The sequence below is a fragment of the Chelmon rostratus genome, chromosome 8, assembly GCF_017976325.1.
Source record: "Chelmon rostratus isolate fCheRos1 chromosome 8, fCheRos1.pri, whole genome shotgun sequence".
Classification (NCBI taxonomy): Eukaryota; Metazoa; Chordata; class Actinopteri; order Chaetodontiformes; family Chaetodontidae; genus Chelmon; species Chelmon rostratus.
The window spans coordinates 14,871,606-14,886,748 of record NC_055665.1 but is presented as its reverse complement, the minus strand read 5'-3'; the positions used below and the strand labels follow the sequence as shown (position 1 = coordinate 14,886,748).

General features: G+C 44.9%; 1 protein-coding gene across 1 annotated transcript; it reads right to left on the bottom strand.

Annotated features, from left to right (window-relative positions):
- Positions 1-3,773: 3,773 nt before the first annotated feature.
- efna1b (ephrin-A1b) lies at positions 3,774-14,920 on the bottom strand. Its single transcript, XM_041942528.1, has 4 exons — positions 14,656-14,920; positions 5,521-5,816; positions 5,239-5,427; positions 3,774-5,093 (listed from the first exon to the last, which is right to left on the bottom strand). Exons 1-4 carry the CDS (start codon positions 14,751-14,753, stop codon positions 4,966-4,968), a joined length of 711 nt encoding a protein of 236 aa, XP_041798462.1. The 5' UTR covers positions 14,754-14,920; the 3' UTR covers positions 3,774-4,965.
- Positions 14,921-15,143: the final 223 nt, after the last annotated feature.

The window sequence follows — 15,143 nt, the reverse complement described above, 5'->3', positions numbered from 1 at the left end:
ACAAGTCAGCCTGAGATAACAGTAGTTAAGTATCTTTCACTTTCCAAAGTTTGATAAAATGTGTAATCTTGGGTTTGAAGTGGGCATTCAGGAGGCAGTGGGTTTTAATGAAAGGTGCTTTTGAGTAGCACTGCATGATTTTGATAATTCTTTTCTTCAATCTGCCTCTCCGAGAACTCCAGCTGTGTGAAAGTGCAACACTGGAGTTCCCCTTCAGCTGAATAGGAAAGCAGAGGAAGCACATTCCTGCTATTCTTTGCTTTTTTTCTTGTGAGTTACTGGATGTTTTTACATCTTAAAGCCCCTAAAAAGTAGTTTTCTTAACATTTAGGTATTCAAGTACTCAACTGAAAGGATGTGAGAAGGAAGAAATCAGTCTTTGGTTGAACTAGATTCCTAATTCAAGTTGTGATTTAAAACCTTAAACTAGCGCCGCCTTCACAATTAGCAAAGCTTGGGTGAATTTAATGCTGATTGCCTAATAAGTCCTCATTAACTTTCTTTGCCCCTTCTTACCGTTCTCACCCCGTCCATCATCACGGCCCATCATGGACTCGTCTCTCCTGCATCACGGCCGAGCATCAGAGGGGTGGATGAGGCTTTCAGCAGCACAGCCACAGACCCTTTTACACTCTACACTCAAAATCTCTCAAACCTGACCTTTAACAACAGTCTCTGATGTATAATTTTCTCTGATCTTCTCCTTAATTTTCTTTTAGTTCTAGCTTTAAAAAAAAGAGAAAAAAAGCTGGCATCTATTTGACATTTAATTTTTTCACTTGACATTATTTTTAATGTCATTTCCATAAAGACACTGAACAATTTCACTTTTCTGGTTCATATTTGACCGTTCTCTTATTAAATTGTCATTCCTTTTCTTTGTGTGACAATGTCTTTTAGTGTGAGTTCCTTTAAATGTTATGCAAAGAAAATCTTCATCTAGCTTTGGTATTTAAATATCCTTTGTCTTTTCAGCCATATTATAAATATAAATCCAATATTGACTCATTTACATTTCCAGACATTTGAAATATTCAAATACATATTTCAAAAGCAGACTTATTTCATTATAAGACAGCTTTGTTTTCTACTTTTCTACTTTGGATTAGATGGAAATAATGAATAATCTGATGGCTGTAGTTATGAGTTGTTTTGCAGATTGTTCCATTAACATAAAATAATGAAAATACTGCAGAGTTTCAGAGAATTCGTACTTGCGCTGCATCAGAGTGTGTGATCCTCAAACTGATCTAAGAGCATGAAAATACTCAGAAATTGAAGATGTACAGTTTGGAGAATTTTGATTTCATGTTGTACAAATTTCTGATTTCTGGGAATTGGCGCATTTTCATTTTCCTCTCTCTATATCTCTATCTCTGTCTCTGTCTCTTTTCCTGTCTCTCTCTCTGTCTCGCTCTCTCTCTCACCCACCCAACCAGTCGAAGCAGATGGCCGCCAACCCACAGCTCGGTTCTGCTCGAGGTTTCTGCCTCCTTAAAGGAAGCTTTTCCTCACCGCTGTTGCCAAGTGCTTGCTCATGAGGGAATTGTTGGGTCTCTGTAGATAAAGAGTTTGGTCTGTACCTGCTCTATATGAAAAGTGTCCCGAGACAACTTTGGTTGTGATTTTGTGCTGTATAAATAAAATTGAATTGAATTGAATTTATGATGCATGTAGATGTACCATATGCATCAACAACATGACACTCTGATGGTTACCATATTTTAGAATGGGTTCTTTGGGTACCTGATTGCTGCTAATACTTATTTAGCTTTATTAGAAGTAAAAAATCAAAGGAAGGACTTTCTCTTATGATTTTTGCTTGTGGTTTTAGTAAATTGACCCAGGTCTAGGGTTTGCATGCCTCTTCATGACACTAGGTTATTAATTGTACACCTTGTAGTCGCAATTTGAGTACATTTCATCGACCTTTGCACACCACTGTATGACACCATCTTGAGCTGAAACATTCCTATAAAAAGTACCATGTTTAGTCTCTTCCATTAGGCGCAGTGACAGGCTGTCCTGCATTAACCTTCTGCACAGAGCCACACAGATGCATGGATGCTACACTGCAACAACATTTCTCAGACTGTGTGGTCATCTGCAGTGAATTCAAACCATGACGTGATCATGGAAAAACAAACAACTCAGTTTTATGTTCAGGTTTTGAATGTATATGTTGTGTGGTTTTACAGGGGATGGTGACTTTTGACAGTTTTCAGTCAGCTCTGAGGTTCTTGCACTGTGCTCCTCTTCATTCCAACACACCACTGCATACACGGATGTTCAGCTTTCCCTCCAAAGAGGATGTACAGAGCAGTAAAAGAAATGCCCAAAAAAAGAGTGAAAGACTGTGAGCGAGGAGGCGAGAGTGACACCTTCACACCCAGTTGTCAGTTTGCTCGCTGGCCTTTCTCGCTACACTATCCGTACTCTCGCTCCTTCATCATCCCCCTCTCGGTTCTTGTGTTTGGCTTTCTGACTGTGAAACCTAAGCCAGAGTGAGCAATGTCAAATGATGAAAGGCAGAGAGAAGAGGGGATGAGAAACAGAGGTTGGGAAAGACCTTGGGGTGGAAATGTGGAGGGTGCTGGAGAGATTTCTGCAGGCCAAAATTCACAATTAGAACAGGGGGCAAAGACTTTTGATGGGATTATTTTAACACTTCACTAAATCAGTTTTTGTAGCTCAGTAATGTGTCACTTTATATTAAGGTAAAAACTGTGTAATTATTCAGAGATTTTCATGCCAATCACGTATTTGTCCAGTTGGTTACTGAAAATGATACTTATTTGCTCATTTATACACCAGCTTCTACACTGCTGACACTTTTCCAAAAAAAGAACAAAATCTTGTCTGCTTCACCCAAGAAAGTTTAAGGTCCATAAATTCACACTATGTCCACAATGCAAATGAATTCAGAGAACGTAGACAATAACCAACATGGTAATAGCTGTATTTTCGAACACAACGCAGAGGAAGCAGCGTGATGCAGATGAGACTGTATGGACATTATCTAGCAGTATCTGCTCCATTAGCTGTTATTATCATTCTTGTTCTTGTTCTTGTTCTTATATTATCATGATTATTATTATTATGACTTTGACTGCCTGATCATCATCATCTTCATCATTGGATTGGTCTGACATGATGATATGAAAGAGGGAACAAATCTTTCACTTTAACCTAAATACACACTCATGAAGGATGATAACCTGAGGCAGTGGTGGCAAAAACTCACTGCCATAAGATTCACACTGCTTGCACACTTTGCTATGCTATCACAAATTATGGCTCAGTCACCCCCATTTTTCACATGTTTGAGAAAGGGAGTGACGCTTACCATTTCAGCAACATACCTGCACCTCCTCCAGCAGCATGTGCTGTGTGAGTGTGTGTGTGTGTGTGTGTGTGTGGGTGGGTGGGTGCGTGCGTGCGTAGGCTCCCTGTTTTCATCCTGCAACTTCTGGAAGAAACCAATATCACAGGGAACAGGGGGTGTGTAACTTTTTGAAGTATGATCTATGACACGATTAGAGAAATATGTTTGACTCAAAATAAAAAATGATCATAACTTCAAAAGTAGTAGTAGTGAAATAATATGATCAAGCTTTAATGGGCGTGATGCCTGTGGATAGCTTTAACAGAATATGGCTTCATCCATCAAAATCTCAGTGATGTCAGTGAGATTTCAAGAGCCAAAGCAGGTTAGTGCAAAAATACATTTTAGTGCAGCTGATTAAAAAAAGAGGCAGAAATGTTTATTACATCACAACTTTTTTTATTTCACTGAACATTTTTCACATCTTAAAACAGTTTCTTATAGTTTTCTCTATATACAAATGTACATATAAACATTTACAAAATGACACAAGCATGTTTAACAAGAGAACAGCTGCAAATATGTTGTGAGAAGTCCCTTCAGTTTGAGGTTTGACACCGTGCAAGTGGGATCACGTCTGCACATCGGCCAGTGTACCATGATACTGCCAAGACAGTAAAAATGAGTGAATAACCATAAGTACTAATGAAGCTCAGCTCCCTAAAACCCCTGTTAGAGTCTGCTTTGTTCCCTCCATCAGTGGCTCTCAAGCTTATGAGAGGATATAATACAGTAGTAAGGACTTACAACAAAAGAAATAAATATTTCTAGGATCTAAACGAATTTTGGAGCATTTCTTCTGAAATACATGTTAAACCTTTAAAAAAGAATATTTTTTTTACTGTTAAATTGGTGTGAGTAGCAGTAGGCATCACTGTGTAATATGGATTAGACCATTTGTTTTCTAGTGTTGCTTAATGGCTGAACTGATAAAATATGTGATGCCAGATACTTTTGTTCATTCAAACCGCGGCACCTGAACCAAAGGGTTGGCTTTTGTGCCAGCATGAATGTGACAGCGGTGCTTTGACAGACTTGCAGAGATATAACAGGGAGCTGAGTGCTACACAACAACATGACAAAAATCCTACATAACGCATACTACTCTGGCAGTAGCCGACAACATTTCCAAGACAAAGAATTAATAGTTTCTCTACATGTAGAGGAAGAAAAATGACATTACATTGACATGACATTGGAGATGAGGAGTACAATGTAAATCTGTTGAGAACACAGGATAATGAAGACAATGTTATCTTCTCGTCACTTTCAATTTGATATTCATCCGTTAAGTATTTTGATTCGCTTGCAGTTTTGTTCATTATGACTGAAAAAAGTGTGCATCTGAAATAGTCATAAATGAGAATTTCCATCCTCATAGTAAAGTAATACAAAAAGATCTTTGAGGTCCTCTTCTTTGGAACGATCCACGTTCCACACTCGCGCAAAACAAACACACAAACACACACCGACAGCAATGTCCATGCTCTTATAAAAAAATCTGCTTTAAAAAAAATCTCTTGAGTGTTCGTGGCCCCAGTGACCTGCACTGGGTCGGCATTGTCTCTGTTATGGCATTATCAGCCTTGGTGCAGCATCAGGGCTAGTAAGACTGGGATCATGGTAAAGAAGAGTGGAAGGGAGAGCAGCTGTGCTCCCGAACTGCCGATGCTCATCTGAACGTTTGGCTCCATCACAGCGGGGTCATCTGAGGAAAGAAAAGGGAGGGAGAGAGTCAGTATTGGGTTTCATCATTCCTTCGTGGTGACCACGCCCAGCTGAGCTCCTCTCAGACGTGGGACTGCTGGGACTATCTTGCATCTGTCTGGTATTTTTTTTAGAGGAATCCTCACCTGCTGGGAGCCGGTTAGAGGGGTTGTGAACTCCTCCGGCAGCAGCAAATATCTTTTTTCCTCCATCCATGCTCTTCCCTGTATCATCTGCCTTGGATTTATCTGGATGGGTCTTTCCAGAGCCTTTATGCCCGGCAACGTCCACTCTCAGCCTTAGACAATCCTGGCCGTGGTGATGCATTGGCTTTGCTGCGGAAAGTCAGACAAGAGGGAAAAGTTAGACACAAGGAACCTCCTCAGGATCACAATAAGCGGATAAAAAAGGTTATTACTGATACTTACAGATATAATAATAGCTCTCTCCCTGTCTGAACTCCTTGCCCAGGGTGAAGGGAGTGAAACGCTGGAATTTCTCAGAGAATTTCTCGGGAGCGTGGGGAGCGAACGGCCGCGAGCACTCCCAACGGAGCTGGTCGAAGGAGTGAGGCTTACACACCTCGTAGTCCTCCCTCTCCACCATGTACAGCACATAGCGCTCAGCCGCGTGCGACGACACCTCGCCGTGAGTGTAATGTGGGCAGATGATGTCCAGATAGTCGTTGATGCGCACTTCCACCGTGTAATCGTTCCACAGGAAGCTGCAGGGAGACAGGAAAGAAAGAGGAGGGTTAGCGACTAACGTCCGCACCCTGCGCGAAAACATCTTTATTCTGCAAAATGAATAACAGTGTGAATAACAGGCGCACATTGTCTCCACACACCCTGACAGCTTGGCTCATACGACGCACGTGTGAATAATAATAATGAGGGCTAATTGCACGCAGACACGCACGGCAACTGAAAGCAGTCTTACTCACACGAACAGCACACGTTAACACAAAGGTACGGCTACTGGGGTGGAATCCGGGTGCCATGTGAGGGTGTTTGTGTTGGCGTTTTTCGGTGTGCTTGTGCAAACCCGTCACTTGGACTGAAATAGAAAGAGCCGGATCAGGCTGGAAAACATACCTAGAACCTCATAAAGCCCTTCCACCATCCGAGTCACACACACACAAACCCACACACACACCTTCCTGCTCTCCCCTCCTCGTCTAGCTCTCAGCAGAGGTTTTACCTCTCACTTGCTTCCAAGAGGCCGAGACTTTAAATGACAGCTCAAGCCCAATCTCTCTTTTTCACCTTCGCTGAGAGTCCACTTCTCTATCTGTGCAGCTCCGTGACTCGTTCTGTCAAGTCTTCTTATCTAAGCTGTTTTCCACTTTCTGGGTGTTTGTCTATCTGTGTTGAAGCTCCTCACACTTATTTGCTGTCTCTATCTGTATCTCTGTCTCTCAATTTCTCTCTTGTTTCATCAAAGACGGCGAGGGTGTGGGTGGAGACAGTCAGGCTGTCGCTCTCTTTCTCGCTTTTCATCTTTACCCTTCATTTAGTTTTATGGCTCTTTTTAAGCCTCCTTCCTGTCTCCTCTCTGCACGCTTCCTATGCTTGTTTCCCCCCAGTGTCCCACTCAAGTATGGAGAAATGGTGAAAATGTGGATGAGTCCTGTACAGCCCCACTGCTCATTTGTGCCGACGGTGTTCAGTTAGAATATAAAAGCCGCTCTCATGCAGCAGCGTTAAATTTTCACCTTAGTTGAACTGATTGTTAATAAGTAGCCACAACTCGGTGAAAGAACGGATTTGTCGGGGCAAAGAGGGAAAATAATTCAAGTGTAAAAACTGAATGAACTCCAACCTGCTGTCTTCACTTTACTAATACGTCTTTCCTTCCGAGTAAACATAACGCAGGCAAGGCCGTGCTGAGCTGCAGCATGTGATGAGCTGCTGGCTGGCATGTTGCAACTAATGTGAGATCAGCCGAAAGCCAGTAGGTGAAGAAATACTGATATTTGCGTATTGCTCTGATGACACCCTCGAGGACAACAGGCTCCAATCCTCAAATTTAGTCTGTGGTTCATGTTAACGTGCTGTAGGCAGCAAAAGTGACAAGAAAACAGCTCCCGCTTGTCTGCCGTTGTTAATGTGTGCTGTCAGTGTGTGTGCCCCGGCTTCAAAGCATGGGATGTGGTGGCTCTGACCCCCCCTCAACACACCTCTCCTGTTGTTGTGGCTCCTGTCAGGACCCCCTGGCCAAGTCACAGACACGCTGGCTCCAAACATGGGCCTCTAACCCCTCCTTCCTGCCTCTGTATGTGTGTGTGTGTATCGTTAGCGCTAACCTACCTGTCAAAACATGCTTTGTTAGCTGAGCACAGCTCTACACTTGTTATCCAGGGCTAACAGGCTGATCACCTTCCTCCGCTTGCAATCACCGCTCTCTCTCAGAAAAGCGTCTTTGTAAGCGTGTACACTCCCGTGCAGGTGTGCACGCCTTTGTTTGTGTGTTTCTCTGCGAGGGCGAGTGATTCAGTGAAAGGAAAAGAGACACAGCCTGTAGCCGCCTAATTGGCTAAATAATCTCTACTCTCATCTTGTTCCTCTCTGCTCTCTTTTCTTTGAGTCAGATCAGTAATAACAGAGTTGGAGAAAAACAAGACGCTTGGAGATCTCTGGCTGCTCCCTCTGAAGTAAAGAATCGTTTTAAATTGGATGGGATGCACCTTTTTCCCCACACTGTGTGCTTGTCAGTGGCCTGGCTGACCTCCGCATGAAAACACAGGCTTGTCAAAAGCCAAAAAAAAACAGGTTCTGTTGCTAATTTCATTCACAACTCATGTTTTTAAGAAAGCTCCCCTTTTATCCTTCTCTTCACCTCCTCATTTCCTCCTCCTCCTCGTCTCCTCCATTGGTCTGGCTAATTAAAAGCTGTTAGGGGTCTGGGGCCAACGTGTTCCCTAGAAAAGGAGGGGAGGAGGAATGAATGGGGTGTAATTATACTCTTTCCCTCCCCAAAGACAGAATGCCTGAAGGCCACAGGGCCCCTCCAACCCCTGTTCCTTAACCCCTGTGGAGCTTTCACTACCCTGGCTGGTGTGGATGTGCGCTATATGTGTGCTCATATGACTGTGAGTGTGTTTTTAGTGGTTTCACAGTTGCATTTGAGTTGTTTATGCTTGAATGAATAGCTGTTGTTTTTTTTGCTTGCTCTGGTTTGTGTTATCTTAACGCAACCACAAGTCAAGGAAGTGGAAAAACTCCAGCCCACGGGTGCCTGCTGAACCAGGCCAGCATTTCACAACGCAAAACTCTCTCTCTGGTCCTCTCCCTCCATCCTTCTCCCTCTCGCTGTGTGACGACGCTTCACTCATCAAAGCTCTCCACTTCTGGAGACTCTCGTACCTCCCTGCATCTACTCTCGTCCTGACTGACAGTTCTCGGGAGAGCGAGAGTCGCGTTGACGTGATAGCTATGTCGAATGTGAGAGTCAGAACCAGGTGTGTGAGTTGTTGCAGACCTACTTTCCACACAGCTTCATCTTCCCGTGTGTTGATTGTGTGTGTGTGTTTTCATGGGAGAGGGATTCTCTGAAGACCCTTATTCAGGGCGTCTCGTGCCCCAGGCTTATGAGCACATCTGTTTATCAAGGCCTCCTGAAGCCCCTTGTGTGTGTGAGTGTGTGTTCTTGTGTGTGACTGAGGTGTGGGTAAACAGTGAGGGTTGAAGGTGGCTGTAGTCGTTCTTCCTCTCTGACGCAAAAAGGTCATTTCTCATTATGGAGCTAGTCTTGCTTTTACTTCAGTGAGCAAGGTGTGTGTGTGTGTGTGCGTGTGTGTTATAAGAATGTAAATAGTAAAATAGCTCCAGAACTGGCAGTTATGACAGTAGGTGAGTTTTTCAGCACTTAGCCTCTTCACTCAAGCTTTGAAGTCTCGCCACTGTCCTTGCGCTGCTCTGCAACCTCTTTCCTTTCCTTTTCTACTGCCTTCCCTCTCTCCTTTGTCCCCCTTCCTCTCCCACAACCCCGCTGCCGTCCCTCCCATTTGTCCCCCGAGCTCTCACTGGTTTCGGTTGAACAACTGATGCAGGAACTCTGTCTTTCACCGTCCCTCTGGGGAGTGTTTCGAACTGGCAGCCGGGTCAAGGGGTAAGAGTTCAGGGTCGCAAATTCTCGCGCACACTACTATCTGAGTCAGCACTGAAGATGTTTGTTACACACACACACACAACACTCATGGAGCAAGTCAGCACCACTGAAACACTAAACAGATGCACCCCCCCAACCATTTGCTCTGCAGGTAATCAGTAGTAAGTGTGCACATGCTGGAATGTCACAACGGGGGGCTGCGGTTTGGACGGTTTATGTTCTCACAAGGCGCACTCATCAAATTTCCAGCCGCACTCTCACACACTTTTACTTTGAGGTGTACACTTAATACCCTATTAATTTGCTGTGGTATGGCAGATTCACACCTCCTTTCACACAGGCGGAGGAGCTGTCAGTGGTTCTAATGGGTTTAGCTGCTCACTATTGGGATGCTCCATTATAGCCAATCTAATATACACTGAAAGGTCTTTCTATATTAGCTTCCAATGTAATCTACCTTCATTCCTCCTCTCATCTCATTGTCTTGCAATAAGAAACCCAGTGGGGATTCTCACAATATAAGACACCAATACAATTTTCGTTCCCTACTTGGATTATAAGTGCTGAACTCTGTAGTTTCCACTTTTTGCAAATCTCTGTGTGCTTAAATATGTGTGCATGATATAGTTAAGACACCGAGAATCCTTTCGCAAGATGAGAGCTTTTGAAATGGTTAACACTGCAGTTTCTCACTTATTCAATTCCAAACTTCTCTCCTCCCTTCATCCATCACTGTCCTCTCTCTCCTCCCTCCGTCTGCCTCTCTTTTATTCTCCCAAAATCGGCCCATCCCCCCCCTCCCTCTCCTCTATTTTGTCCTGTCCCTTAACGCTGACATAATATACCAGCGCTCTTCATCCAGGCTAATTTCTCAACACAAATCCCTTTCTCCAGTTCACCCTTCTCTCACCCTGCACCCTCCTCCTCCTCCTCTCTGCCCCCAAAATCTTTTCACCCAGTCTCCCCTTTATGTAGCCTCCCATTCTGTCTGCGATGAATAGAAGAAGGCCAAATGGTATCATGCTTGGTTTAATATGTTGGTGGTGGTGGTGGTGGAGGCAGGGGGGTCACAGAGAGTTAATCTGTGTGCCTGTGTCTGTCTGTCTAGCTGAGAGACAAGTTCAGTAAGTTCAATGACTTTACATTACATTTTGAACTAACTGAGGCAAAACAAAATACTTGAGCATAAATCTGACTTATCTGACTTAAAATCTGTTGCTAATTCTGCCCTTTAGGGGGCGACAGTGAGCTACAAGCAGACAGCAATGGCAAGGTATGCCTGCAATGCTATGAATGAGCAATGTGCACACACGCACGCACGCATGCTTGCCCACACATACTACGATAACGCTGGGCAGAAAGCAGGCCTCTCCAGTGTTAGCAGAGCCAGGGCTGAGAGGTGCTCTGTCCTCCTCCGGTGGAAAACTACTGGAGCAAAAAAACAGAGGAAGGTCTGTGAGAAAGAGGGGGACTGATGGAGGGAGGGGAGGAAGTCTGGACCACAGATAAGGAAGCGAGAGGAAGAGCAGAGAGAAAACAGAGGTACATGGATACTGTGACGGGGGGGTCTGCAGACCTGAGACGCAGATATAACGTATATACTGTAGTTTAGAAAAACGTTGTTGCTAAAATCCTCTCCTGTGTGCCACGCTGCATGAAGGTTTGTGTGCACACTTCTAAGCGTGTTAGGTAAGCGGACAGTTATATCTGCAGGAACAAACACAAAGCCCTCTGATATGAAACGGGCAGGATTCATAGCAAGATGAATGGAGATGTCCTGTGGTGCTGGTAACTCATTGTTCTGATGTACTACGGATCCCATCTGGTAGATTATGGCAGGAATGATCCACTGTGACAACTTCAGGTTTATGAAGCAAGTTAAATATATATATATATACACACACACACACACACACACACAGCAGTTACACAATAACCCACCTACCCAGATACACACACATAGAGACTGTGAGGGACAAAACGTAATGAAACAGATAGAAGTTACATCACCAGATCACAGAGGCATAAATATATATATAGAATGAAGCCAGCAGGTTGATGGTTTTGTGTCTATGGGTCAGATGGTCAGATTACAAGCCGTCTGTAATCTATGTTAGTGTGTTCTCATTCTGGTGAGATTAAAGGCCAACAACCAGACAGGACACGGGCTGGGGAGGGGTAAATAATGAGTGGCCAGAGAGAGACAGAGAGAAGGGAACAAAATGCATAACATGTACGAGTCAAAACACAGTGGGGAGGGTGGAGGGGTCTAACATCAACCCCCCTCACTCTAAACTCATCCTCCAGGCCACATGTACATGTCAAGGCAGGCCAGGGCTGCTTCAATAACAGCAAAGGCAGACAGTGCCAGACACAGACAGAGATAAACAGAATATTACATTACACCAAACTCCTGATAGAGATATTTGCACTGTTAGTAGGAGCGTGGCAAATAAAAAAAAAACAGGCTACTCTGGCTGGATGAGAGCAGGCAGAAAACACAGAGATAGCAGACATAAAGGAGGCCGTGGAGCGCTGTGTTAATAGCACCCACATCTGTGCAGAAAAGACTCCTCGAATGTGCTTGAATTAGTCAGTAGCGAGAAAAAGGGATAGAGAGATCGAGGGCTCAGGGCCAGTGGCCGGTCTGGGAGGAGACCCAGCTGTTAAAGAGAGGGAGAGGAGTGAAGATGGGGAGAGGAGCAGACAGGTACAGTGAGACACACACACACACACACACACACACACACACACACACACACACACAGCTGACTGAGTTGAGTATAGTAACAGCGGGTGGAATGTTGGCTGTAGCTAATATTAACATCCAAGTGCTCCCTCTTGCCCCCCAGTGTGTGTAAGTGTGAGTCACACATTTATCATGTCTCGGAAAGGCTGCCTACGGTAACAGACACACCTTACTTTACTCTAATGTTGACACACACACACACACACACACACACACACAAACACACACACACACAGACACACACACACACACACACACACACACACACACACACACACAAAGACACAGGAGCAATCAGGTACTTGTAATCCACAACAAAACAAAATCACTTCCCGTTAAAAGCTGGTAAAGGGCAGCACAAGTTCAAACTCTCTCCCACACACACACACACGCACGCACGCACTCATATCATTGGCACAAGCAGAGACACGTAGTGTGAAAACAAGACCGGACCAGACTGAGAAAAACATGGCTCTTCACCTGTCATGTACACACACATGCACACAAACACACTCAGAGTGTCAGGCCCCCGCAGGATTGAAGTAGGGGATTAAGCCGTAATCATTAAGTCGCACCGACAAGTTGGTGAAAATCAAACACGCTCATACCGGCATAGAGAAAAACACACGCCTGAGCTGCCACTGTGCTTCACATCTCTCTGCTCCCCAACATGAATGGGCAGGCTGCTGCCATCTGGTCACTGTCCTCCACCTAAGACAAATCGCTGCAGATCCCGATCAGACCAAGAATCAATTAGCATCAATTATCCGCAGCCCGCTGCTGTCAAAGCCCGCTGATGGATCAATGCAATCCGCCCAACAGGTGACTGATTGATCATCGGGGAGGGCTCTGAGGCAGGTGGGCTTTTAGTTAAAGATGGAAACCAGAAGACAAGAGTGAAAGAAGCGGGGAGGGGGTGAGAAGGGATTACAGAGGAGCAAGAGATTAGACTGTAAAATGTGGCAAGAAATATAATGCGAGTGGCATGTGGGGGTCAGCCGATTATGGTTTCATTTTGGCTTTTATCTGCCATTATCCTCCTGACGCGAGCCGTCTTTCCGAGAAACTTCCATCCTCAGCGCGTATTTGACGAAACGGAGAATGAGGAACCAGCCTCGGTTCAAATCATGTGTGACACAAGTGAAGCAGAATAGCCACATTTTTTTGCTATGTGTTGTTGTAATATGTGAAGTTCATCTGTCAGTGTCCCGGTCTATATTTAGCCATCTAGGAGAAAGGGATTAGTGTTATATTCTGATTTTTCTTCTGGTTATACAACTCCCATTTGACAGCAGAAATAGTGCAGGGCCGGATTAGAGACAGCAGACATATGATCTGACTATTAGACCACCCCCGTTCTCTCTGTGTCTGCCTTCTTTCTGTTTTTTTGCCAGCCTTTTCTTATTTGAACTAAAACTTACAACTCCAGTTTCCTCCTTTAACCAGAGCAAAGAGCCTCTGGTTTCTCATTTCTCTCTGTGTACCTGTCCTCCCCTCTGTCTGCGGTGACTCAGGTGTAAAACCCAGGTGGGTCAGACCCGGGCCGTTGAGTCACACATGAACTAACCCATGACACAAGCACTACTCATGACGGCAGGACTTTCCATGAGACTCCTTATCCAATTATCGGGACAATTGTTTTCCTTGTTGCATTGCGCTTTTTTAGACCTGCGTCTATTGTCATTCTTAAAGGGCAATTAGAGAGCCAGTAATGTAATCAAGACAAGACTAAAAGGCCATAATAGCTTTTGCCCTTGTTGCGGATTTTAATCGACCTATCCCAGCAGAAGAGAAGAGAAGAGAAGCAGGGACGTGTCCTCCTGTTTCAGCTCGGTTGTAGAATAATACTGTCTTTCAAGCGTCGGGATCGCTCGCTGCGCGCTAAAAGCTCAATAAATCGCGCTGCGATATTGCGCGTCTGTCAAGCTCAATCGATTCCACTGAGTGGTCGGATAGCATTACATTTCTGACCTCAGAACTAAATAATCAGCAATATGTGCCCCCCCCCCCGTCTCTGTCTCTCTCTGACACACATCACCATCAACACCACCTCAACACACCAACACTTAATGTGGTTTCTGCATGAAACTCATTATTAAATTAACCTACTGATGCATTCTCATTTATAGACTTTCCATGACACACACACACACACACACACACACACACACACACACACACACACAGGTGCAAACCCTACAGACAGCGTCACCGGCCAAGTTCATACTTGTCAGTCTATTTTCTACTATTAGAGTATGTCTGCGTCCACGCGTTGCGGTTAAATATAGTGGTGAATCTGTCCATCTGTCTGGGCAGCCGCTCACTATCTCCTGCTTCTCCCCCCCGCTGCCGCTAGCCCCTCACCACGGTCCCGTTAGGTGAGTTTAAAGACACATGCCTGTCTTTGAACGCTACATGGATGGAAACAGCGACAAGCTTAGTCGAAGCCGGGTTGAGAGCGCGAGCAGCCTCGGGGGGCATCGAAGATGAAGGGAACAGTGAGTTTAAATGTATGAAATCTCAGCAAGGCAGAAAATGACATCCACTCGCCTCTGGAGACATCAGGAAATAACCTACACACAGTCACACGGACAGAGCAGCGAGAGATTGAGCCCTCGCAGGTACTCACACGTTAGACAACTTCCCGGACTGTGCGCACACACACACGCACATATTCCGCACAATGGCAAAAAACAGCACTTACTTTGGGTTCGAGCTGTTCCAGTAGACGCTGTGTCTCTCTGCAGAGGCGAACCAAGCACCGATGCTCAGCGCCAAACACACCAGATACACCAAATCCATAGCTCCTCTTCTCCAAAAGAAGCTTACCAAGTTCAACTAGTGAGTGATAACGTAAAGATGCGTCCGATTTAAATGCGTAAAAACGCGCACGGACACTGATGGTGGATTTTACGCTGCTAGCGGAATGATGAAGACAATTGAAGATGATGTAGTTCACAAATCTCCGTCGCAACTCCTGACTGGTTTACAGAAACGCTACTTGTCTGTTTTGTCGGGGAGTGGCTCCACCCCTCGATGTGCCAACAGCCAATAGGAGTAAGGCAATCTGAATGACCCGCCCAGCGCACTGGAGACGCTCCCTCCAGCTGCCCGCAACTCAGAGCAGAAAAACAGAAAAACAACTCCGCCAGCACTCTAACACCGTCGTAGAAGCATAATCAATAAACATAA

Excerpts from the sequence above, each read along its gene's own strand:
- efna1b (XM_041942528.1), bottom strand. The coding sequence starts at position 14,753 with ATGGATTTGGTGTATCTGGTGTGTTTGGCGCTGAGCATCGGTGCTTGG. Across the intron at positions 5,428-5,520 it reads AGAGAGCTATTATTATATCT|CAAAGCCAATGCATCACCAC; the intron begins GTAAGTATCAGT and ends GACTTTCCGCAG. Across the intron at positions 5,094-5,238 it reads CTCTAACCGGCTCCCAGCAG|ATGACCCCGCTGTGATGGAG; the intron begins GTGAGGATTCCT and ends TTCTTTCCTCAG.